The sequence below is a fragment of the Sesamum indicum genome, linkage group LG16, assembly GCF_000512975.1.
Source record: "Sesamum indicum cultivar Zhongzhi No. 13 linkage group LG16, S_indicum_v1.0, whole genome shotgun sequence".
Lineage (NCBI taxonomy): Eukaryota > Viridiplantae > Streptophyta > Magnoliopsida > Lamiales > Pedaliaceae > Sesamum > Sesamum indicum.
In genome coordinates this window covers 1,815,299-1,839,652 of record NC_026160.1, presented here as the reverse complement: position 1 = coordinate 1,839,652, position 24,354 = coordinate 1,815,299, and the positions used below count along the sequence as shown (strand labels likewise).

The following is a 24,354-nucleotide window of genomic DNA, read 5'->3' as shown; positions in this document are numbered from 1 at the left end:
TCGAGGAAGGTCCACCAATTCAAGTGGAGAAAAGAACGCCATCACTTTAAAGTTTTGAAAACCTACCTAGCGAGTTACCTTTCCTGCGAATGAAATTGATACTTATATTCTTTATAATTTAAAATATGTTAGTGATGACATATCAAACCTCTATGAAAAGAAAAATATATATTAATAGTTTATAACATTAATTATTTGAAAAAAACTCTATATATGTAATATATAAAAAATAATGATTGAAATGAAAATGAGATAAAAACATTTCAAGTGAGAATACTTGTTAAAGAATATGACTTTTTTTACTGCTTCAGAAATTAAAAATTCAAAATTAAAACCAAAAAGGTATTTAGATTTTTCCCTACTTCAATTTGTAGTGAATCACAAATTAGTTTGAATATGTTTTTATTACTATGAGAATATTTTAAAGTTCAAATAAGTAAATTTGACATACTTTGATAATATAGAAAATCATAACCAAATAATGATGGGATAAATTAGGAAAACTAATACTGTGGCCAAAATAGGCACAAGGTATAATGAAACCCACCCTTGCTATCGAAGTTTGTCCATATTGTTGTTGTACTCCCCCGGATCTTAAGCCTAAACCACCAGCCTCAGATTTTTCATACTTCACCATTATAGCATCTACACAAATCTAATTGTACTACTTAACTTAATAAATATGGTATTAATAATTCAAAACCCACATCTTAAGCAATCTGTACGGTCCTCTCTCTCTCCCCCTCTTTCTCAGCTCACCCAAACTTTACTCTTTTCTTGACCAAAAACTTCAAATGGTACCAGAATTCTGCCTTTTATTTCTAGCTTTGCCGCTTTGGTTGTAGTAAGGAATCTTCATCTCTCTTATTTCTTGTTGCTGTGTAAAAGCTTGTGGGGCTCTGCATGTAGTTCATATTTGAGAGGGGGGAAGGTTTTTGCTTGGTGCAAAATCCCAACTTTTTGAAAAAAGATTGAATCTTGGGAAAACCCATTTGGCGTTTTGTTATATAGTCTTTATCATATTGTTGTTTATGGTGATTGGATCTAAGAGAAGTGGTTGCTGGGAGGTAGGAGGCTTAGGTTTGAGTTGAGTACTTCCTTTAGTATTTACGTTTTCAGCTTATCTGACTGTTGGCATTCTTGTTTGTGTTTGGCTTTCGCCCCTTGATTTATGGTTGTTTAAGAAAAGTTTTTGTCACCCTTTACATCTGGGGATGCCCGAAGAAAGTTGTTTCTTTTGTCGGTGGAGATTCAGGGATCGAGTTGCTGTAGCTCAATTTTGATATCCTGAAAAGCATTTTACATTGGAGAAAACAGCTTTGAGTTTTCACAGGGTAAAGCTCTCTAATTTTTTTTCACCCTCGTTCTCTCTAGTGATTAGGAACAATTGAGAGGCTGGTTCTAAAATTAGGAGAAAGAAATGAGGAAAAATGTTAATTCTCATCCAGGAAGGGTGTTTAGTGACAGAAGATGGAAAATACCGTTCTTTGTGAGTTTGCTTGTGTCAATCACTCTATTTACTGCTACCATATTTGGATTGTACTTGTCACCGTATGGCCGAGATCAGTTGCAATTTGACATTATGTCATTTGCTGATTCTGAGGACTCAGATGGGTATTTCATAGAATCTGATTTAAGGGAGTCGTTTGAATCCACTGAGACCTCGCGGTTGGAGCCACCACGACTTGCTTATCTAATTTCAGGAACAAAAGGGGACAGCCAGAGGATGATGAGGACATTGCAAGCTGTTTATCATCCCAGAAATCAGTACATTCTTCACATGGATCTTGAGGCTCCGCCAAAGGAGAGGTTAAATTTGACAATTTCGGTGAAGAATGACCTGACATTTAATGAGGTGGAGAATGTCCATGTGATGGCTCAATCCAATTTGGTGACGTACAAAGGTCCGACAATGATTGCTTGTACACTCCAAGCTATAGCACTTCTACTGAAAGAGAGCTTGAACTGGGATTGGTTTATTAATCTGAGCGCTTCTGATTATCCTCTTGTGACTCAAGATGGTCAGTTCTCTGCTTCTGAAGTAACTTTCACCCATTATCACATTGTGCTATGGCATTCTTTATGGTCATACCTTTTCGAAGAGTAGTTACGTGCAAGATTTTTAATTTTGTTTACATTGTGACGACACCTTCTCTCCAGATGGTGAAATTATGTGGATGACAAACTATTAGGCATGACCTGTTGCTGAACTAGTTAAGTAGACCAGTATGATTGATATCCTTTATGTGTTTGATAGTGATTGACATTCTTTTATATTCAAAGATGGTATCAGCAAGAATCGGGGCTGAAAATAGGGAAGTGTGATGACAGTATTATAACGACCTTTTGGTCTTAAAATCCTTGTCAAGTTTGGATATTTGGACAAGTATCCTCTTGAACTTTTCACTTACTCCAGCTTCAAAGTCTTTTGAAATGTTATCTCAGTTCAGTCATTGTCTTGCGACAATATTAAAAGATAATAAGGTGATGAATCCAGAAAATTCATTCTGGGAGAATGGTGATGCGGCTAATTTTGGCTTCACGAGTCAGCATGGCAATATTATGGATGTAGTTTGGCTATTCACAGTACCTCTAACAAGAACCAAAAAAGGCTTTCAGGTTCTTATTGATACTCTGCTTCAAGGATGTGGGTAGAAGCTGAAATAACAGCTTGAATTGTGTAAATTCTTGGTTTTTGATTCGTCGGGATAAATGATTAGAGTGAACTGTGTAGTTTATACTTCACTGATACTTTACTTCAATGTTTTTCTAGAGCTCTATCATGTCTTCCTCAGTACTTTTCCTCAAAATAATTTGTATATTACAAGTTAAGTTTGCCAGTAGCTTGAAGCAACGATCTGCTATCATCATGTTCTAAATGACCAAAATCCTGTGAACCTACAATTTTGCTAGAGTTTCAAGTTTCTCAATATTTTGATCTCCTCGTATGTTTGCAGATAGACAAAAATACTACTTTGTAAAATGAGATACAGACTGTGCACGTTACTCGACATAATAGATATTCTCACACATAAGCTTATATTTCCTAGACATATGTTTTTCCCTGAAAATATTGCTTGAAGAACTTTAATTCCTGATGTTCTAGTTATATCTATATTTCTGGAATACTCCATCAGTATCCTACAATATGATGAAAATTTATTATCTTAAACTCCTTAAAGTTACCTTATCATAGAACCCTTTATGTTATCTTTGGTATAGTGCTAGTTCCAATAACTTTTATGATTTGCTACCTTTTGTGCGATGCTTGTTCACAATATATTCTGCTGCCAATGCTTTCTGAGTTCTTGTATTGAAATAAAGCTTCTTAGTTGATAACAAGACAGCAGTATGCTGTAGATGACATTCTGTATGCTTTTTCTTGCAATTATTGTATCGATGAATATGCTAGTTATACAAGAGAGAGGACTATTTCTAATATATTCTCCAAAGGTAGTTTGGTTTTGTGTGGGTTTCCAATAAGTTTTCAGTATATCATCTGAGAGATTGAAACAATGTCTTCTGATTTTGCAGATCTGCTTTATGTTCTATCAAATGTGTCCCGAAATCTGAACTTTATCGAGCATACACAGATATATGGGTGGAAACTGTAAGTACCTAGACATTCATGGAAAGGTGTGGTATGGTTGTTTTGATTCAACTCATGGATTTCATTTTTCCACTTTGGCTATGATCACACTTTTTCAGGAACCAGAGAGCAAAGCCCATCATAATTGATCCGGGTCTCTATTTGTCTAAAAAATCTGATATTGCTTGGACTACTCAACGCCGGTCTCTACCGACATCTTTTAAGTTGTTTACTGGTGAGTCTCTTATACCAATCTGGCGGGGTTGAGTTCTTGCACTAACTATTATTATGAATTTATAAATTCTCTTGCATTCATGAATCTTGGTATCATTTAGATTGCACATTAGATTGACTGGCAAAGATAAGAAACTCATGCGTACATTTAAATCCTTCATTAGAACTGAAAGGTGTTTTTACTGCATTCTGATTAATTTGCAAGTTTGCTAGCTTACCAATTTCTGGAACAACAGTACGAAATGATGCTTTGTGAATAAGGTTTGAGCTGGAATTTTGTTTCTTCGACAGGTTCCGCCTGGGTGATTCTAACCCGCTCATTTGTAGAATATTGCATATGGGGCTGGGATAACCTTCCCCGAACTATCCTCATGTATTACGCAAATTTCATCTCGTCTCCCGAAGGCTATTTCCACACGGTTATTTGCAACACTGAAGAGTTTCAGCACACCGCCATAAGTCATGATCTCCACTACATTGCTTGGGACACTCCACCAAAGCAGCACCCCAGATCATTAACTCTCAAGGACTTCAGCAAAATGATAAACAGCAGCGCCCCATTCGCTAGGAAGTTTCACAAGGATGATCCAGTTTTGGACAAGATCGATAAAGAGTTACTTGGCCGGACGAATCGTTTTGCTCGAGGAGCCTGGTGTATAGGTAGCTCTGACGGTGGTGCCGATCCTTGCTCTGTGCGTGGTGACGATTCGGTGTTTAGGCCTGGACCAGGTGCTGAGAGGTTGCAAGAGCTCATGAAGAAATTGTTATCTGAAGATTCTCGCAGTAAGCAGTGTTCCACGCAGGGATGAGAGATGCGCAGTGCATACAGATGAGAAGCTGTTTGCAATTTTTCCAAGCAAGTAGTGTTCTCTCACAAGGAAAGTTGGATGGTTGAAATGTACATTAATTGTTGATAGAATTTGTGCAATGTAGAATTTTGTTTTCTTTTCCTGAAAAATGGATTTTATTTATTTATTTTTTTTTTCTAGCTAACTATTTCCTTTACTTCTTAATGAAGAATAGATATATATATTGAAAAAACAAAAAAAGAAACATAGGGTTAATTACACGTAAATCTCTTAAAAAATATGAAATTATTCTTTCTCCCAAAAAAAAATTATAAGTTACAAAATCTTCAATTTACAATTTATACTTTTGTCATTAGGATTTTGAATGAATAAAAAACGTTGACGTTAATTAAAATAAGTGAATTTTTTATTTTGTCCCTCATCATCTTAATTCTTATCGAACCAAAATACTCCTAATAATATTTTGAAATTTGTAGAGATGCAATGTCATAATAATTAAAAGAGATAATGTTATAAAATGCTTATTATGAGTGTTTTCTTACCGTCATTTTTTTTAAAAGCTCAAAAATAAAGAAAATGAACCTTCATTGATCCGCCCAATAGGTCTGAACTTGGTGGCACATGAGCAATGTTGGTGATCCCTATATTTATACTAATTTGATAGGGCTCCAAACAAATTCAATACAACAGATCCTAACTCAACAAATAATAAGAATTCCACATTATATACATTTTCAACATCTTGAGATACACTATACAAAAAAATTTCTAAAAAATTCTCCCTAAATCTACAGCGTCTGGCCTGTCAGTAGTAGGTAACAAACTCCCTAAATTTCGAGTTTACTGGACAAGACTCGTTTAAATTTCAAAGTGGAGGTAGGACATCACTTGAAAAGTCCCATCTTTTCATTTGCCTTATTAGACATCTGGGTTTTAGCCCTGCTCAACTAGTTCAAGAAGAGGTGAACAACCAGAATTTACATGTGTTCGTAATATATATATAATTATTTGACCCCTCCAACAATGAAAATTTTACCAAATGTTTTTTACTCCTAAAATAAATAAATTTGGCTTGTGCTTGAAGTTTATACTATTACACTATCAGTATATTCGAACAATATAATTAGGATTTATACAAAAATATTTTTTTTTCTCCATTTTTCAAAAAAAAAAAAAAGAAAGATAATTCATATCATGACATTAATCGTTATAAAAAATTTCAATTGACACCACTACAAGAAATATGGTGAAGTGAAGAACTTGCATAATTCGTCGTTACTACAAGAAGTTTAGTCAAAATATTTTTTTCCTATAGGACTACCGAGCATTTGCTTTAGGTGTAGAATTTCTTCAAGTTCTCGAAGTTCCAAAACTGAGAAAACTTTGAGAAAACTTATCTTCCCCAGTTATCTGTAAGCTATAGGACCCTGAAAGGTCATTTCCAGTTCAGATTTAATTTTTCGACGTGCTTAGAAACCTCTATCTTTTTCAATACGAGATCCTCCACTTAGGTCCAGAAAACTCTCGATAATTCCTCCGCCAAGCTATTTTTGCTGAATTAACTCCGAGAATCCTCATATGAAAGCCATGGAAGCTTGGTCGGTATGATTAACTATTCCGATAATACAGGATTAATTCTCAAACTTGAGGAATCATGATAGTCGTATGCGTATGAAAACTGTATCTTGAATCTTAAAAAGGTTACCTTGTCTTTTGATATGGCCCTTATAAGCATTGTTTAGTGCAGTCGGAGCATGTATTATGGAGGGTAGTTTTCAAAAAATAATTAGTTCATTGTCAGTATATGACAACGATATCTCCTATACGCTTTGAGATTGTTTAGATTTTTTAAGTCTATAGCCGTAGAGATTGTTAAATAGAAAAGAATTTCTTATATTGATCAATCAAGTAAATTCATATCGAGTATGAAGCATAGTTATTGAAATTAATTTATTATTAGGAAATGAGGGCTATAAAACTACAACTTAAACTCCTTTCCTAACTGAAGTTAAATGAACTTAAATGGATAATTAAAATTGTTAAAAAATTTAAAGTTACGTTATACATAACCAACGTAATTCAAAGGATGCAAAAGCGACTTAGCAGAGCGCTTTATAATTTTGTTTTTCAAATTCTAATTTTAAAAAAATAGTTTTAAAATGTTTGGAACGTTAATTTCTACTTTTGAAATGATCAACGTGCTTCCAGCTATTTTTATTTTTTTATAAATAAATTCAACTTTATTTTTTTACTAATTTGCTTTTATCATAATAATCTTAATTCAACTTTATCTTTTTTAAAATTGATATTGGAGTTTATAAATAATTTAATACCAATTAAATTTGCACTTCACATATATAAATATTTAAAATTTTTATCTTTTATTTGCTATATCATTCAATTATATTATTTTGTTTACACATTATTATTTGATTAACTAATAAAATAACTTTTATTTTACAATAACACAAATTTAAATATTGTGTATGAATCAACACTTATATCAGTTAGTGGAAGTATTATTAAATGGAATTAGTATCTTTAAAAAAATAAATGTAAACATATATTAATCAATATAAAATTTATTACATTTTATGGAAGAATATTTTTTATTGACAAATAACAAGTAAAATAATAAATAAAAAATAAATATTTTTTTAATAAATATGAATAAAATAATTTTTAATTAATTAATTTATTTTAAAATATTTTCCGTTCAAACCCTAATCAATTTAATTATTATGTATTTATTATATATACTACCCATTTTTTATTCTGCTCGACTGACGAACCTTTTGTATAAAAATCACTTGTCTTACCAAAGTTTTGGCTTCTGACCCTTTATCTCCTTTCCCTTTATGTTCTTTTTACTTTGTTTCTGGTCTTTCTCGCTTCCTTTTGTTTATCTCGCCGCCATCTCCGCTGCCGTCTCCAGAGCCCCTGAGCAGCAAATACATACACAGCAAAGAACAAGCAAACGCAGCAAAATATCCACCCGAGAAGATCACTCCATCTGATAGAATCGTTCGGTCCAACCCTCAGTTCACGGCCAACCACGTTTCTGTTTGCAAATCCAAAATCGACGCCGACGCAATTCAATCTATGGGCTGCGAATCCCCCTAACCATGACCCTACGGCCTAAACAGCTAATTCGCATGGCCTGGCATAAGCTGCATACAGTATCAAATATATGCAGTGCCTTCCAACACAGGAATATGGCCATCCTCGGGTTTTAGCCCTTTCAAGTTTCAGAAAAATCCATGTTGCTGTGTTGTGTGGGTCGTGCTTTGGAATCTTTACACTTTTTAATGTTTTGCTGATCAAGTCTGACAATTTATGGATGTATTCCTAGTGCAGGGGTTTGTTAAACACAGCCCCATTAGAGTGTCTTGGGTTTGGCCATTCAGTGTACTGAGTAATTCAATTGGCAGTCGGCTTTCCTTATCGACCCAAGTTTTTGTTGAAGAAACCGCTGACGAAGTCTTGAATCAAATCCTTGCTGCTGGGCAGGACCATTCTGTTTCCAGAGAAGAAGTTTGTCTCAGTTATATTCGAAACCTCTGCGCTGCTGGAAATCTTCTAGCTGCTGCTAAGATACCGAAAAATCTACGCGGTAAGCACATCTTCCTAGGCCCTCGTGCATATGATTGCCTTCTGGAAGCTGCAGATAGGAAGAATGATATTGATATCCTCTCTCAAGTTTTCAAGGATCTTCTGGTTTCTTGTGCCTCTGTAAGATTTACTTCGTATCTTATTGTTGCTAGAGCTTTGGGAAAGCGTAATGATCCTGCTATGTTGTTGAATTTTATCAGAGATGTTTGTGAAATGGATTTTCCAAGAATTGATGTAGTTCTGAACAGGGTTATTTTTGCCCTTGCTAAATGTGGACATGTTGACAATGCCTTGTTTGTATTTGATCATATGAAGAGTTTAAAATGTAAACCGGACCTGTTTACCTATAACACTGTTTTGGCGATTTTGGGTCGTCTTGGGCGAGTAGATGACATGTTGCGTGAATTCACTTTTATGAAAACGGTTGATCTTGTTCCGGATATTGTCACTTATAATACGGTGTTAAACAGCTTGAGGAAGATGGGTAGATTAGATTTGTTCATGGTGCATTTCAAGGAGATGAGTGATAGAGGAGTTCAACCTGATGCTTTGACTTTCAAAGCTTTGATTGAGAGCTTAGGCAGATCAGGGAACATAGAAGAAGCCCTGAAAGTTTTTGATGAGATGAAATATAAGCAGATCCGTCCTTCCATTCATATCTATCGTGCACTAATTTTCAGTTTGAAGAGGATGGGAAAGATGGAGTTGGCTTTGAGATTTTCGACAGAGATGAACAAACTCTTTCAAGACTCTGTTCTTCCAAGGGATTTCCAATATGAGAACAGATAATTAGCTATCATAACTAGTGAATTTTCAGTCTTATCATATGGTTATCGAAGAGATAAACCTGCTAGTTCGGCCTGCTACTGGAGGCTGTTGATATAGCATAGCAAGAACTTGAACTCATCACCCCTTCAATAGAAGGGAAAATGGAAAATAAGAAGGAAAAAAGAGCTTGGATGTCTCCGCTCAAATTTCTTAGGTACAGATCATTGTAAAATCATCTTGTCCTCTGCCTCTAGGATTTATTCTGAGTTCAAAGATTCTGCTTCATAGGTCATTAGACACTTGAAACGAAAATGTTAATGTGAATCTATGATAGAAAGTGAAGAGCAGGAGACTTTCATATTATTTTAATTTGCTCTCCCTGCTAGTTTTTTCAGGGAGCTTCTATTACTATTCTTTTCATGTTATCTTAATATCCAACAACGAGACAATCTTGAAGAGCAGAGTACTGTGCTTGTTTGCTGTCAAATACTTTCTATCTTATCTCATCCGACTCTATTGATTATGTGTTTGGCGTGGAGAAACTTTTTTCATCTAAAAATAACATCTCAGACACAATGGTGATTGGGACACAGTGAAGTAGCACCAAGCAGTGTCACAAGGTTAAGCAAATAAGCAGCACCCAGTTGAAGCAGTTGAATCAGATTTAGGCTACTGGGAAATATCATCCATCAGAAAATTTTCTACTAAAACCGCTTGGCTGCATAAAATACAAGAGATATGCAGCCTTTCTAAGTAGTATCTGGCCTGATTCTGTCGCTCAAACAATATTTGTTCAGGCTTAGACTGTTAAACCAGTAGATCCAATTGATGATGTCCTCAAGTGGAAAGGATTCTGCATTGCTTCACGCTGCCAATGTTGTACACAAGAGGAAACAGTAGCTCACCCTTTCATTTCAAGTGAACGAATGTGGATGATTGGTCCTTGTTTGGCATCAAATTCAGAGCTCAAATCCCATAAATGAATTCCATTGTGGCTCTGCACATCAGAACCATAACGCCCATGTTAATCCTGTGGTTCATATGGTGGGCCAGAAAGGCAGCAAAACAGAAGGTGATAAAGTTTCGGTCTAGTGCAATAATTGCTCGGATTATCGGTTATTCATACTTTGTTGCATAAGGCTAAGCTGTTGACATTTCAGCTCTGGAAGAGTGGTCTATCGTCAACAAGTTCACTGATTAACCTAGAGCTGCTGTAAATAGTTTCATGCTTTGTCAGGTGACGTCAATGAAACCACCTCTTGAGTGGATCAAGGTCAGTACTGATGGTGCAGCTGGAGGGAACCGGACATGGCTGGAGCAAACGTAGTGTGGCTTGAGTTGAGACTATGAAGGTAAGGTTTGCTTTGCCTTTAATGAGTATGTGAGAACAAAATATATGTGAGCAGACGACCTGGTAGCAGTATTGAAAGGTATTTTGTGTCATAGTAATAACTTTCACATGTGTGGATTGAATTGGATGCACTCTCAATTATCCAACTTATATCAAAGAGGTGGTAGTATGTGCATTGGGCACTACAGCACAACTTATGAAATTGAGGAGGCTTATGGTGGACATGCAACTGAAAATAACACACATACACTGCGAGGGAGATCAAGTGGCAGATTTCTTCACCAACTGGGCCAGTGACGAGATTCATAGAGATTTTTAACTTTGAAAGATGTTGCAGTAGGACTTATTAGAACCGAAAGAATAGGATTATCTTGTTTCAGTTTCAATAATATAAGGTTTCATTTCGTTGAAATGAGAGGAAAAGGGAAGTAAAAGGGGAGAGGGGGAAAATAATTGTTTTTTTTTTTTTTTTTTTTCTAGTTGTTTGGTATAATTGGAAAGTGAGTAAATTTCATATATTTCCACTTGACTGGTATGAGTAAAAAAATTGAGAAGAAAAAGGCTATTTTTTGTAATTTTATTGAATAACCATTTTCTTTATTTTGTATTAGAAAATAAATAAATTAATATCATATTAAGATAAGTAAATAAAATATTTAAAAACCTTATTAATAAAAAAATATTTATCAGACGAGCACAAGAATAATTTTTATAAAAAAAATTCATTGTTGTCTTCAATATAGTAGCTTTCATCAATTTTGTTATCTTGTTTTTGGCAATTATGTATAGTATTATCATCGGAAGGATAGAAAAAATTGAAAGAAATTATATATGTATATATATATATATATATATATATATGGCAATAGAGTAGATAAAAATAAGGGTAAATTACAACGACCTCCCCTGAAGTTTTGTATACTAACGAATACCCCCTCGTTTGAAATATTATCAATATTTATATAATTTTAACAGTTGTCTATTAATTAATTCAATCCATTAGGTTTTCATTCATCTTTTGTGGTTAACTAATTAAAATATCTATTTTTTAATTTTTTTATAGTATAAGTGGGTAGGCTTTTTTTATAATTTTTAAACTTTTTATTGATCCCGTTCAATTTTTTTTATGAGTTTTTAAATTTATAATTCTACAATAACGAGGGAGTATTCGTAATTATGACAAATATCAGAGAAGGTCGTTGTAGTTTACCCTAAAAATAATTATATATTTTTTCCATTAGGCGGAAATAAAATTTTACTTTGAAGATGCTTTATATACATCGAGTTTTACTTTCCTTTCAACTATGCCCCCTGACCAAACACCAAACTATCTTATAGGTTCTCATTTGCTTTCACTTTTTCTCACGCTTTTAGGGAGAAACGCAACTTTAGATGCTGACCATGGGATGGAAAAGATAATGGGAGCTGTCCGATCAAAGGTTTGATTCAAATTGGGGCTAAATTAAACTCTCAGACAGATGACGACGTCGTCTCAGGAGGATTAGGGCCGAATTGGGGAAGAAATTAGGGATTTCAACTCTGCTGCTAAATCCCTAGAAGGACCGACAAGTAGACACGTGGAAGCGAACGAAGGTGCGTAGCTGGCACAGTTATGGAGTTGTTGTTTTGTGCTTTTGAAGCTTAAAAGGAGGATGAACAGATCAGAGCAAGAATTTTTTAGAAATTAATTGTAGCTTTTCACTTTTTACTTTTTTGTCGATTTTGACTGTAACTCCATGTAAGAGGGAAGAGAGACGTTTTTTGGGGATTATTGTGAAATGAACTAAGTTTCTGCCTTTCTCCCAACATGTGTGTTCTTCTCTTTTCTCCCATCCCCTTCTGTTTTTATGTCTTTTCCAGAATTTATTCTTGAATGTTACAAATGGTATCAGAGCCAGCCCAACCTTAGACCTGTGGTAACAATGTCTGACGGAACTAGACCAAAAGAATTGAAGAATCTCGAAAGAAAACAGAGGTGATACTAATGGATGAGAAAGCTAGAAGGAAAGCAAGTGAAAAACAGATGCATGCTCTCCTTGATTATATAAATAAAACCCAAGATGAGTTACAGGCTGTTGTAATGAATATGGAGCATACGATGGTCACTGTGCAGCAATAGCTCCAAAGTGTAGTTGAACAGATACAACAATATAATAGGAACAAGTCTATACTTGCTAAAGAGCTCACTGCATACATGGAAAAACGATCATCATAAGAATCACTGCACAAAAACCAGCTGGGAATGAGAGCTCTAACCAGGACAACTCAACAGGCTACAACTCTATCCAATGGATGGAATTCCCCTTCTTTAATGGTGACGAGTCAAGGATCTGGGTGAGGAGATGCACAAGGTATTTCCAAATGATTCCCATTCCTAAAGATCAGAAGGTTTCCCTTGCTGCAATATACATGCAGGAGAGAGAGCTAAGTTACGGTATCAAGGAAGTGTTGAAAAGAGGGGGGTACCTTCCTGGACAGAGCTTACACTGGCTATCTTGGAAAAGTTTGAGGATTTGGATTATGAGAGGGTGATGTCTGAGTTCAATATGTTGCGGTAAGAAACCACTGTGAATGCATATTTGAGAAGTTTGAAGAATTGGAATCCCACATGCTTATATTCAACAAAAATCTGAATGGGGACTTCTTTATGATGAAGTTTATCAGTGGGTTAAAGGATGAGATAAAGGGGTATGTAGCCACTATGAAGCCCACCACACTAAACCAAGCTACTGTTCTTGCTAGGAAGCAATAAACCATGGTGAATGCTATCCTCAGAAAGACCAATCAGCAGCAAAAGAACAACCCCGACAAGACCTCTTATAAACCTCCAAACAAAAACCAAGCTTACAAGCCAGCATTCAAACCTTCCTTCAAAACTAGAGAGGAGAATCCTCAAACCAGAAGGTTCTTAACTGAAGCAGAAGTGAAGGCCAAAGAAGGAAAAGTATCTTTATCATAAGTGTGATGAGCCCTATACACCTGGACATAGGTGCAGATTGAGATATGTTTGCATGCTAATGAGTGAAGAGGAGGCTAAAACTTATGAGGAAGATATAGGGAAATTATAGGATTCGGCTAAGCATCAGGAAGAGGAAGATACCACTGTCTCTTTCCATCTATGTGTGGGAACATCAGTAGCAACACACTGAGGGTCAATGGTACAGTTAATGGCAAGGAAATACATATTATCATTAACAGTGGAAATAATCACTGTTTGATTGATGAAAAAGTGATTTAGATATTAAGTTATAAGGTGGAATCTGCTACTCCTATGTTGGTGAGAGTGGCTAATGGGGGAAAGATGTTGAGCAAGTTTATCTGCCCTACATTCTGTTGGGAGATACAGGGACACCAATTCTTACATCCCGTGAGTGTTCTGAAACTGGGAGGTTATGATTGTGTCTTGGGGTGTGACTAGCTTAGTGTCAACAATAGTGGAGTTGGATTTCTACCAATTACAAGTAACTATCAATCAGGCAGGGAAGAAGATTGTCTTGAAGGCTCTAAATGAAAAAGGGGACTTGAAAATACTTTCAGTCCACTCCCTGAGTGAAGTGTTTAAGGATCTCAGAAAATTTGTGTTGGTGTTCTTTGATGACATACTGATATATAGATATTGGAATTGTTGAGAAAACACCAGTTATATGCGAAGCAAATCAAGTGTTCTTTTTCTCAATCACAAGCTCACTACCTTGGTCACGTGATTTCTGTGAATGCAGTAGACATAGATCCATAAAAGGTATGCATGAAGAACTGGCCAACACCTACCACTGTTAAGGCTCTAAGAGGCTTCTTGGGACTTATTGGCTACTATAGAAAGTTCATAAAAGGATATGGAGTTATCAGCAGACCATTAACTGCCTTACTGAAAAAGGATGCCTTCTTATGGAACTCTGTGGCTGAACAAGCATTTAATCAGCTGAAGGAGGTGATGACCAGTGCATCTGTCTTGGCTTTACCCGATTTATCCTAGCCTTTTGTAGTAGAAACTAATGAATGTGGAAAGGGCAGTATTGATGCAAGGTAGTAGGCCTATTGCTTATTTGAGTAAAGCATTGGCTGCAAAACACTTGGGGTTGTCTACATATGGGAAGGAGCTTTTTGGCTTTGGTTTTGGCAGTCACTAAATGAAACACTACTTAAGGGAACCATTTTATCATAAGAATAGATCAGAAAAGCCTGAAACATACTTTTGACCAGAGAGTTGATTCTATTTTGCAGCAGAAATTGGTAACAAAACTTTTGAGGCTTACCTACAAGAAAGGGAATGAGAATAGGGTTTGCTGATGCTCGCCAGGTTAGAACATAACAACAAAGAGGGTCAGTATTATGCCGTTTCCACTCAGATACCACTTTGGATGCAGGTTCTACAAAGCAGCTATTAAGGAGACACTTTATTTCAAGCAACCATACAGTCTAAAGTGCTGGATTATCAGTCTCACCTTAGTTATACTTATGGTCCTGGGATTTTGATGAAGGGGCACAGAATCTTTGTTGGTAGCCATGGAGAAACAAGAGGCAAAATCTAAAACTTTGCATGATTCAGCCTTAGGGGGATATTCAGGTATCAATAGTACATATCAGAGGCTTAAGATATTGTTCTATTGGCCTACCTTGAAGGATGAAGTGCACACTTGGGTGAAGGAATGTGAAGTATGTGAGGTCTAGGCATGACAATAGTGCCTATCCAGGGTTGCTACAACCACTCCCTATTCCTGAGCAAGCATGGTCATGCATATGCATGGATTTTATTGAGGGATTACCTAAATTTGAAGGGAAGGATTCAATAGTGTCGGTGGTTGACAATTTCACTAAGTACATTTCATCCTCTCAAGCATCCTTACACTGCTACCACTACAACTAAGGTTTTCTTTGATAATGTCCACAAGCTACATGGCCTCCCTGTTAGTATAATGATTGACAGAGACAAGATCTTTACCAGCAAGTTTTGGAAGGAGTTATTTGATCTCGCTGGGGTTTCTTTGGATACGTCTTCTGCCTACCATCCACAAAGTGATAGGCAGACAGAAAGGATCAACCAATGTCTGGAGAATTAGTTAAGATGTATGTGTCACCAACAACCAAAAAAGTGGATGCACTGGCTCACCCTTGCAGAATTCTGGTTTAATACCAATTTTCACACAGGTCTTAAAGCCACTCCCTTTCAGGCTCTCTATGGTTATCCTCCTAACCATCTAACTATAGGGCCTTACCTGCAGAACCACCACACTGATGTTGAGGAGTTGATTCAGGAAAGGATCAAAATCACTCAATTATTAAAGTAGAACTTGCAGCTAGCCCAGAACAGAATGAAACTATACGCAGACAAGAAAATGACAGAGAGGGAGTTTGAGGTAGGAGATGAAGTATTTCTTATGCTCGAACCTTACAGACAAACAAGCTTAGCACTCATAAAACAACTCAAATTATCTGTCAAATACTTTGGACGCTATAAGGTGCTGGAAAGAATTGGCAATGCTGCCTATTAACTTGATCTACCCACCTAAGTCCAAAATTCACACTATTTTCCATGTGTCACTGCTGAAGAAAAAGATTGGAACTAAGTATTTCCCTTCACTGAATTTGCTCGAGCTTAAAGATGATGTCTTCAAGATTTATCCAGCTACTATCCTAGCCACGAGACTGTTCCATATAATAATGTGGGAGTTCCTCAAGTTCTTATCGAATGGTCACATTCTTCACCAGAACAGGCCACCTGGGAAGATTATGGAGTAATTGAGGCAAGGTTCTCAGGGTTCAATCCTTGGGGACAAGGAAAAAGAAAAGGGGGAAGGAATGTCACGCTTTTGGAGAGAAACTCGGCTTTAGATGCTAATGGGAGTTGTTCAAACGTACTGTAAAGGGAATAGCATTCCTTATTTACTTGACATGTTGCTTTACTTGTGTATTTTCAAGATCAACATAATCAACAGGTAGGGATCAAGCAACTCCACTTGTGCACGTGTGGTGTTCGCACAAAAAAAAAAAAAAAAGACAAAAACTTTATTTTATTATTACATATATTATGTATATCGTATTTTTACTTTCTTATTGATTTTTTTTTTCACAATACGTGGAGGCAAAATAAAAATACATGCAATTTAAAGTTTAAATTGCAAGTACGAAATATGCTTATTTAATAGAAAAATTAACTTTAATTTTATTAATATAAATAATATTATAAATCAAATTAAAGAAATAATATATAAATCAACAATTCGAAATAAAAAAAACAGCAATTACGAAAAGAAAAACGACATTATTATAAGAACGTGATGGTGTCAACCAAAGCAATATTTTCTTTCTCCTTAGTTTCCCTTCAACATGAATTTGGATCTAATCCGGATCGAATCCGGACCCGTCCTATTTGTAGTGGGTTTGAAGCCACAATTGCTTCCTGAATTTTGATGTTATCGACCCAAAGTCGACCTAAACTCAGTTCTTTTAATATGTTTTACATATTTTGTGTATTTATGTGAAATATATTTACACAAATATGAAGAATATATGTATATTTTTATTACACTTATATAATTTATGACTTAGTTTTAATGTATATAAATAGCATATATTTTAAAAGTGTTGATATTTCAAAGTATAAAATGTACATATACAAATTTATAAAAATATTTAAATTTTCAATAATATTATTGTTTTCGTATTTAGAAAATTATAATAGTATTTTTTATTTATACATTTTAAACTAGGTCTGGCTACTCCAATCCGTCGGATCCTCATCCAAGACAGATTGGGTACCGAGTCAAAGAAATTCTTGAAAAATCGACTCTCAAAATTTGACAAATCGAGCCCAAACTCTACCCGTTGTCATCCCTATTCCTGATACACCATTGGCATTGTGCTTATATAGTTCTGAAATGATGCCAATTGCACTGTATATACAGGTTCAGTTCCAGAGGCCAATGAACAGAAAACGTGAACGTCTACTAACAGGGAAATTCTAACACGGATTCGATTCAGTCAATCTCGAACCAATTATACGCACTTTCATATGATTAGTGTACAATTAAGAAAAGTAACCAATTACAGAGTAAGTGTATCACAATTACTCTGTAATTGGTTTGGTTAGACCAAACTTGGAAACATGCGATGACATTATTATGTATAGATTGACTAATGATTGTTAGTCTATTTTAAATAAATGTCTGATTTAGTATTGCTACAAAGGAAAAAGGTAACAGAAATGCCAGAAAGTTGGAAATAGCTGCAGTCAGTGTCACCTTTTACTTGTCCACAAGAGAAAAAACACAGCACATTATCCACCTTTTCATAAGTACCCCTATAAAACCTTTATGTACTGGAGTTTGGAGGCATTAAGCCTGTACAAGAAATCACAGCACTCCGGGCTAGTTTTCCTTTCTCTTGGCAGCAGAGCACTCCCTTGTTTCAGATACGACTTGAATCTCTCCCGAATACAAATCTCCTACTCCAGTCACCAATTACTAGTAATCTCGTCCGCCAGCTAACTTGCTTACTGTACATAAATAAATCACACGTCAAACGCTGAACGCAAGATTGCAGCAGGAGCCATCTTAACCAAGAAAACATACTGACCTTGCATATACAGAATACCAAAGCCATTGTGTGCTGCGGCCCATGGAAACCCAGTCTCCAGGCAGCTCAGCTGCGGCTTGCTCCCCACCAAGGGGTGCGAATTGCCCAAGATGCCGATACCTATTTGTCAAGACACGGGAAAATATTAGAATATGTAAAGGGTATATAAGAATTTGTGAGTATGTGAAGAGGGACTATGTTGGATTGTTGCTTGCTAATGCAATTTCCCAGTGATGAAAAATATGTAATCTGGAACAGAAAATCTCATTCAAGAACCTATCCATGTGTCGACCCCATCAGGTCTGAGGACCTTCATGAACAAGCCATACTTTACACAAGGTTAGACGTTTATGAACCAGGGTAATACATCACTGCTCCCAGCCTATAGACTTCATCAGAATGTAAAGCAACGGCACTCTCCTAGTCCATCTTTTTAGCCATAGTAACACTTCAGGCGAACATGGATCAACTCTATCCCAGAGATTGTGCAGATTCTTCAATTTTTTCTAATGTAGGCCAGACGATCCTTTCTATTGGCAATACATCTCATGTCTGTTTGCAAGAACTCATTACTATCCAACATGACATGCCATTTTGACCATTCAAATACGTATAACTCGTCCCTTGTCAGTTGATCTAATAGAAAAACAAAGAGAGGACGAAAGATAAAGAATGTTCCTGCAAAGTTACTTATCTTGACATTTGGCAGATGTCAGTGATCACATAAACTATAGACAAAAAGGTTGCTAGATGTATGTCCTTTCCTCTTGCACAGGGATGATCACATAAACTATAGACAACATTATGGTACATAATGTCTGGATGTCATACTCACCCTCATGGAACAGAGTAACACTTATATGGAGCCCTTAATTATTTTGTTTGTTGCCTAAACATAGACTGAGAATTTACACATGGATTAGGATCGACTGGGACAACGAGAAATGCAGATCAGTTGAGTCAGATCTAGAGTGACCATCAAGACCTTAATAGAGAAATAACAAATCAGAATAAGAAAATCAAGAATAGTAGCAGTAAAGTTTTATAACCTTCTCAAATAGTGAAACTGCATCCAGAGGATGAGAATTAAAAGAGAACTGATCTAAATGACTACAAAGTGAGAAACGGCAGTGTTGGAAAGCAAACCTAGAGATATAGTAAATGATATGAATCTTTCTGATCAACTAAAAGATGCAGTGCCGCTGCAGATAAGAACTGAATTTTTCAAACATAGAATTATCCCAAAGCCCAAAGTATATCACTTCATAGGATTAGTTCTTTAGGTTTCTAGAATTAGTACAGATGTTGAATCTGTCCCGACTCAATGCTAATTGATAGGAATCTGGGATAATAATGATAGCTTCAGAGTTTTCCAAACATGAAGTGACTGAGGATGTACCAGTAGCCCAGCTTGCAATACATGTAAGTGAAAATACGACATTGGCGGTACCACAATTAAGTTTGCACATAATACTGTAACTTTGAACCAAGAACTCAGGAGGTTTCCGTATTTAACAAAGAATAAAGTGGGGAAAGAATGAGCAAAGTACAGACAGATGAGTCTGCAGAAAACCTAGTGATGCAATATTACAAGAAAAGTTCCATTTTAAAGGAAAGAAGTATTTAACTATTTAACAACTTGTGTAGCATTAACTTTTAGGTCTTTGGAAAAAATAGAAAGCTGGGGAAGGCCTTAATTAACTTCGGACCCTATAGGCTGGTAATATACTGGACAAAGCGTATGGTAGTAACAAATGGTGCATCAGGTGCCAAGACAAAAAAGGTAATATTTCAGTTCAGGTGGTCGTCCCAGTATATCCCAATCATCGTGATACAGTATCCATAACACCAAGTAGAACAGTAGCAGTTGCTTTGTATGATATGAGCAGGCATAGAGATTACGGGAAGAAAATTCCGCAGTTTTATATGACTTAGGGAAATAGACACAATCGTTGAGGTAGTCAGGGTGTAATCCAAATGAACTCCTTTTCCTGGAAGGAAATGCTTCCATGATTCAGAAAAACAACTTCACACTAGTTTCGTCAGTTATATAGGACTCGCAAGGGCATGCAGCCAGCACAAAAAAGTGGTTTTCTGCATACATCTTAGATTAACCATTACCATTTCTGAATTCTTCCCATTCTAGGCAAGGATATAATTAGAATTTTAAGTAAAGAAATCAATGAGATGCTCATAAAGAAAAAAGTTTACTGGAAGGGGCGAAATTCATGACGACCACCACTTCTGAACTTGCGGGGACCCTCAGGATCGGATTTACATTTCTCCCGCATGTTGAAGCACCTAGCAAGGTATGCACCTTGTTGAGCAGCAACCTAATACGGATGACAGTAAACCAGAAACTCATGTCTTGGTGGTCACGGAATGACAGGAAGATTAACTTCAAAGCAAGCTTACTTGAGCAGTAGCAGGAAGGCTCTTCATCTGTTTATCTACATGTGATAGTGCTAACTTGAACCCTTCAACATCAACCTCTTCTCTGTCATTTCCTTCCGCATCTTTTAGTAGGTCAGTTACGTCAAACAGATGCTTGTTCTTCAAATATAGTTCCACTTGGGGGTACCGGATGATGATATCTTCAACCACATCTTTGAATTCTTCAATAGTTAGAGTACCAGAATTGTCCTTGTCGGCAGCTTTGAATATGGCTGATATATCTTCCTGTAACATAAACAGATAACAATGGCCATGATGCATTACTATAAAAGAAATTGAACCTTTACTTTTAAAGCAAAACTAGAAAGAATCACGTGCCATGCATGTTTAGAAACAAGTATTTACTTGTAAGGGAAAAATATATATATTTAGATGTAAATATTTTACTTATAGCTTAAATAAAATGATCTTCATAATTTTATTAATAATTTTATAACTAAATTATTATTGTACACAATTATATTTTCAAAAAAAAAAAAAGAAAATCTACATATATTTTTTAATTGTTGAGGAGATAGTTCAGTTTTATCATTTGCAGTTCATTTTCCAAAAGTGATTAATGCGAGGTGGTATGATTATGCTAAGCATATTTCATTATTAACTATTTTTCAATATACTTTAAATTTGTAATTCCACAATTTTGAATTTTCATAACTTAAACTTAATAGAGTTGGTGCATTTGTTTGCAAATATTTATTTATATTCTTAGAATTTTTGCCTTTTTTTTAAAAATTTAATTTATTCATACAAATTTTTTCCTATGGAATCGATTTCTCTTTTTGTTATTATCTACCCAATTCTTTTATTTATAAGTTTTCAATATAATTAGCTCATTTTTTATTCATTACTCTGTAGGAACTAATTTTGATCCACTAATCTGTTGAATAATAAAATTGTAAATTTGAAATTATAGACTGTTAAAATGTGATTATTTAAAACTTTATAGATCTGATTATTCGCTATTTTTGTAACACTAACTATACAATAGTCTATTCTCCCTTTATTTATTCTTTTACCAATATCTTTTTGTTTCTAAATTTTCTGAAAATGATTGAATATATACTATTTATTAGTTATTTTAAGGAAAAACCAAGTGAATAAACCCTTAGTATCGAAAATAATCTAGCTCGTACCATTAAATCCAATAATTAGGTCAATATACTCAGTACTTACTACTCTATATAGATCTTAAATTTGGTTATGCACTATTAACATTGTGTAAATCCTTCTTCAACCTTTTCCTTCAGCTTCCTCTTATATATAATGTCATTTTCTTTAGGACATTCATCAAATTGATATTGTTCCTTAATTTAAACTCCTAATCGTATATGTTGTTGTTTTACTCCATGATATTGAAAAAAATAATTGATACAAAAAAGTGAAAATGAAAACATATAAAGAATTGCTTATTATTAAAATAAAGTCGATTAGTCAGACTTCTTATATCTTAAATTTTTCACCTTAATAATATTGTTAAATTTCTATTTACTACATTTTATTTTAAATATGTTAGGCTATATTTTAAAGTTTTACCTTGTTATTTTACATATGCTCACTTACAATTCAAATAAAATTTTAAGGTCAAATATTAGTACATGACCTAAAAGTTTAATTTTCCTTGCAATATTTAAATTTTTTTCTAAAAAATTAATTACATCGAAATATTATTTGCCATTTTTATATTGTTTTAGCTAGAAATGTTTTTCATCCTAAAACTGTATCTAGGTAATTTAAAGGAATAAGGACTATTAAATAGTTCCCTTCTCTAGTAAAATTTTATTTTTTTTATATGTAATTCTTCTTTATTATTACTTAAGCAAATGTACGAATGTTTTTTCACAATATGAACAAATACTAACAAGATTCACACTATATATTTCATACATAGTGTGAATTTCAAAATCAAAATGTTCTGTCAAAACGAGGTTAAGATCAAAAAACATCCAGAGCAATGTTGATGGATTTGAGAAAACTTATCTTGTTCTTCTATTCTTCTGTTTGAAAGTTTAGAGTACAAATTATAACTGGGATCTTTCAGGTTATGATAACTTCAAGACCACAAATTATATAATATTTTCAAGTTCTTACTGACACGTTTGCTCTCCTTAACATGCTTAACAGCACTTTAGGCAGTGATGGTGGCTCTTCTTAGCTTTTGAGTCAGTAGATCACACATTCAAAACTTTAAACTTCTATAAGGGAACTGCTTACTGACAAACCTAATGGCGTAAATGTTTGCTTCTTGACAAATAAAATTTAAAGATAATTTGAATAGATCTGTAAACAGGGAAGATTCAGTGAAGGGCAGTGTTATGGTATTTAGTAACATGAAAACCAGATTAAAGCTTTTACATGCTGAAACTAGATGCGCCCTTAAGCATAGAAAGCAAGGTAAAGTATCTAAATTACCATGATTTTCTTTTGATCTACAGTGGCACAATCACCAAGAGCATACACTTCTTCACACCCCTTTACTCGCAACCATTCATCAACTGCAAGAATCCGTCGGTTGCCCTGTAAAGACAAAATGAAGCACAAAATGTAATTCCTGTGGCAATAATGGTCGTCACATCCAATGTTCGGACAAACCAAGATTAAAGGATGCATGTGCAAACAAAAGAACCCTACTATCACCGACTCTGCCCCAAGACATGAAGGATATGGAACAAATTTTGGCTATAATACAAAACGTACCTGGCCAATTTGTTCCATGAAGTCCTTCAAAACTGGCCTAGTGCTGACTCCAGTAGACCATACTACCATTCCATGAGGTATAGAAATATTCTGCCCTGTAGATTTTGTTTTCATGTTGATCATCCTATCTGAAACACTCAAGACACGGTGTCCTGTTAAAACTTCAATGCCATCTCTTTGAAATTTCTGTTCAGCAAATGTGCTAATCCTTTCATCAAACCTACAGAAACATTCGATATCTCAGTTGTAATAGCTGACCTGAACTTCTCAACATGAAACATGGAGAAAACATGTTAGCATAACCTCCAAAATGAGTTATATTTACATGGATTTCCTTGTCCACTCTTCGAAGAAACTTATGTAGAATGAACAACTATTTTATCCAGCAAGTACAAAGAGAGACCAGAGGACTGAACTCTTTGTTTTAAGTTCAACTATTATCTGAGCATCACTTGTCTTCAAATTGATATTCGAAGAAACTTATGTAGAATGAACAACTATTTTGTCCAGCAAGTACAAAGAGAGACTAGAGGACCAAACTCTTTGTTTCAAGTTCAACTATTATCTGAGCATCACTTGTTTTAAAATTGATATTCAGAAATTAGCCTACAACTATCTTTTATCACTCCTTTTGCATTTAACTAATTTTCTCATTGTCTCCCACTTCAAATCAAAGGAAAATTGAAATTTGTTCTTCTTTTATGATACAGCCATTAGATATTTTGGATAAGGAGTCAACGAAGGAAAGTCCAATTGATAGACTCCGTCATGACACTTGAAATATAAATTCTATGGACATGACTGACCAAGAAGACAATCTCTCAATAACACCAAAATGAGAGAAACAAAAAAGCAAGAACCATAAAACAAGATTAGATGATTATTTAAACTAATCGTGCAGAAGCTGACCATGACGAGGACAAGACCAAAGAGCTCGGAATTTTGTTTCCCTTAGACCATGAGAACACTAAGTTGTAGCAGGTGGCCGCACCATTCACTTTACTACTATATAATATCCAAAAACTAATTAGAACTGAATACAGGTGTCAGAGTGCTATTTGGAAGTATCTTGCCTGCACAAAGTAAACTTATGTATGTTGGTTGCTTACGTGTTTAATATATGATCACCAGATTGAATCACTGATATGCTCACTAAATCTTTAACAGAGGGGTATATTTTGACCAAATCTTCATAAACAAAATCATGAAGCTCTGCAGCAAATTCTACACCAGTTGGACCTCCTCCTACTATAACAAAATGGAGGTTAATC

The 24,354-nt window shown here is 35.1% G+C and overlaps 3 protein-coding genes across 3 annotated transcripts in view; 2 read left to right on the top strand and 1 right to left on the bottom strand.

Annotated features, from left to right (window-relative positions):
* Window positions 591-4,798, top strand: LOC105178547 (beta-glucuronosyltransferase GlcAT14A). Its single transcript, XM_011102041.2, has 4 exons — window positions 591-2,021; window positions 3,535-3,610; window positions 3,709-3,824; window positions 4,115-4,798. The coding sequence occupies exons 1-4, from the start codon at window positions 1,421-1,423 to the stop codon at window positions 4,630-4,632; spliced, it is 1,311 nt and encodes a 436-aa protein (XP_011100343.1). The 5' UTR covers window positions 591-1,420; the 3' UTR covers window positions 4,633-4,798.
* LOC105178622 (pentatricopeptide repeat-containing protein At1g11900) lies at window positions 7,431-12,148 on the top strand. Its single transcript, XM_020699427.1, has 2 exons — window positions 7,431-10,364; window positions 11,738-12,148. The coding sequence occupies exon 1, from the start codon at window positions 7,969-7,971 to the stop codon at window positions 9,031-9,033; it is 1,065 nt and encodes a 354-aa protein (XP_020555086.1). The 5' UTR covers window positions 7,431-7,968; the 3' UTR covers window positions 9,034-10,364; window positions 11,738-12,148.
* Window positions 17,491-24,354, bottom strand: part of LOC105178546 (external alternative NAD(P)H-ubiquinone oxidoreductase B1, mitochondrial-like) — a 9,110-nt gene continuing 2,246 nt past the window's right edge. Inside the window, exons 6-12 of the mRNA XM_011102040.2 lie at window positions 24,193-24,354; window positions 23,084-23,303; window positions 22,799-22,903; window positions 20,351-20,614; window positions 20,147-20,268; window positions 17,936-18,055; window positions 17,491-17,855 (exon numbers count right to left, since the gene is read on the bottom strand). The exon at window positions 24,193-24,354 is cut by the window's right edge and continues 24 nt beyond it. Coding sequence (XP_011100342.1) covers window positions 17,768-17,855; window positions 17,936-18,055; window positions 20,147-20,268; window positions 20,351-20,614; window positions 22,799-22,903; window positions 23,084-23,303; window positions 24,193-24,354 — 1,081 coding nt within the window. The 3' untranslated portion in view covers window positions 17,491-17,767. The remainder of the gene's footprint in view (window positions 17,856-17,935; window positions 18,056-20,146; window positions 20,269-20,350; window positions 20,615-22,798; window positions 22,904-23,083; window positions 23,304-24,192) is intronic.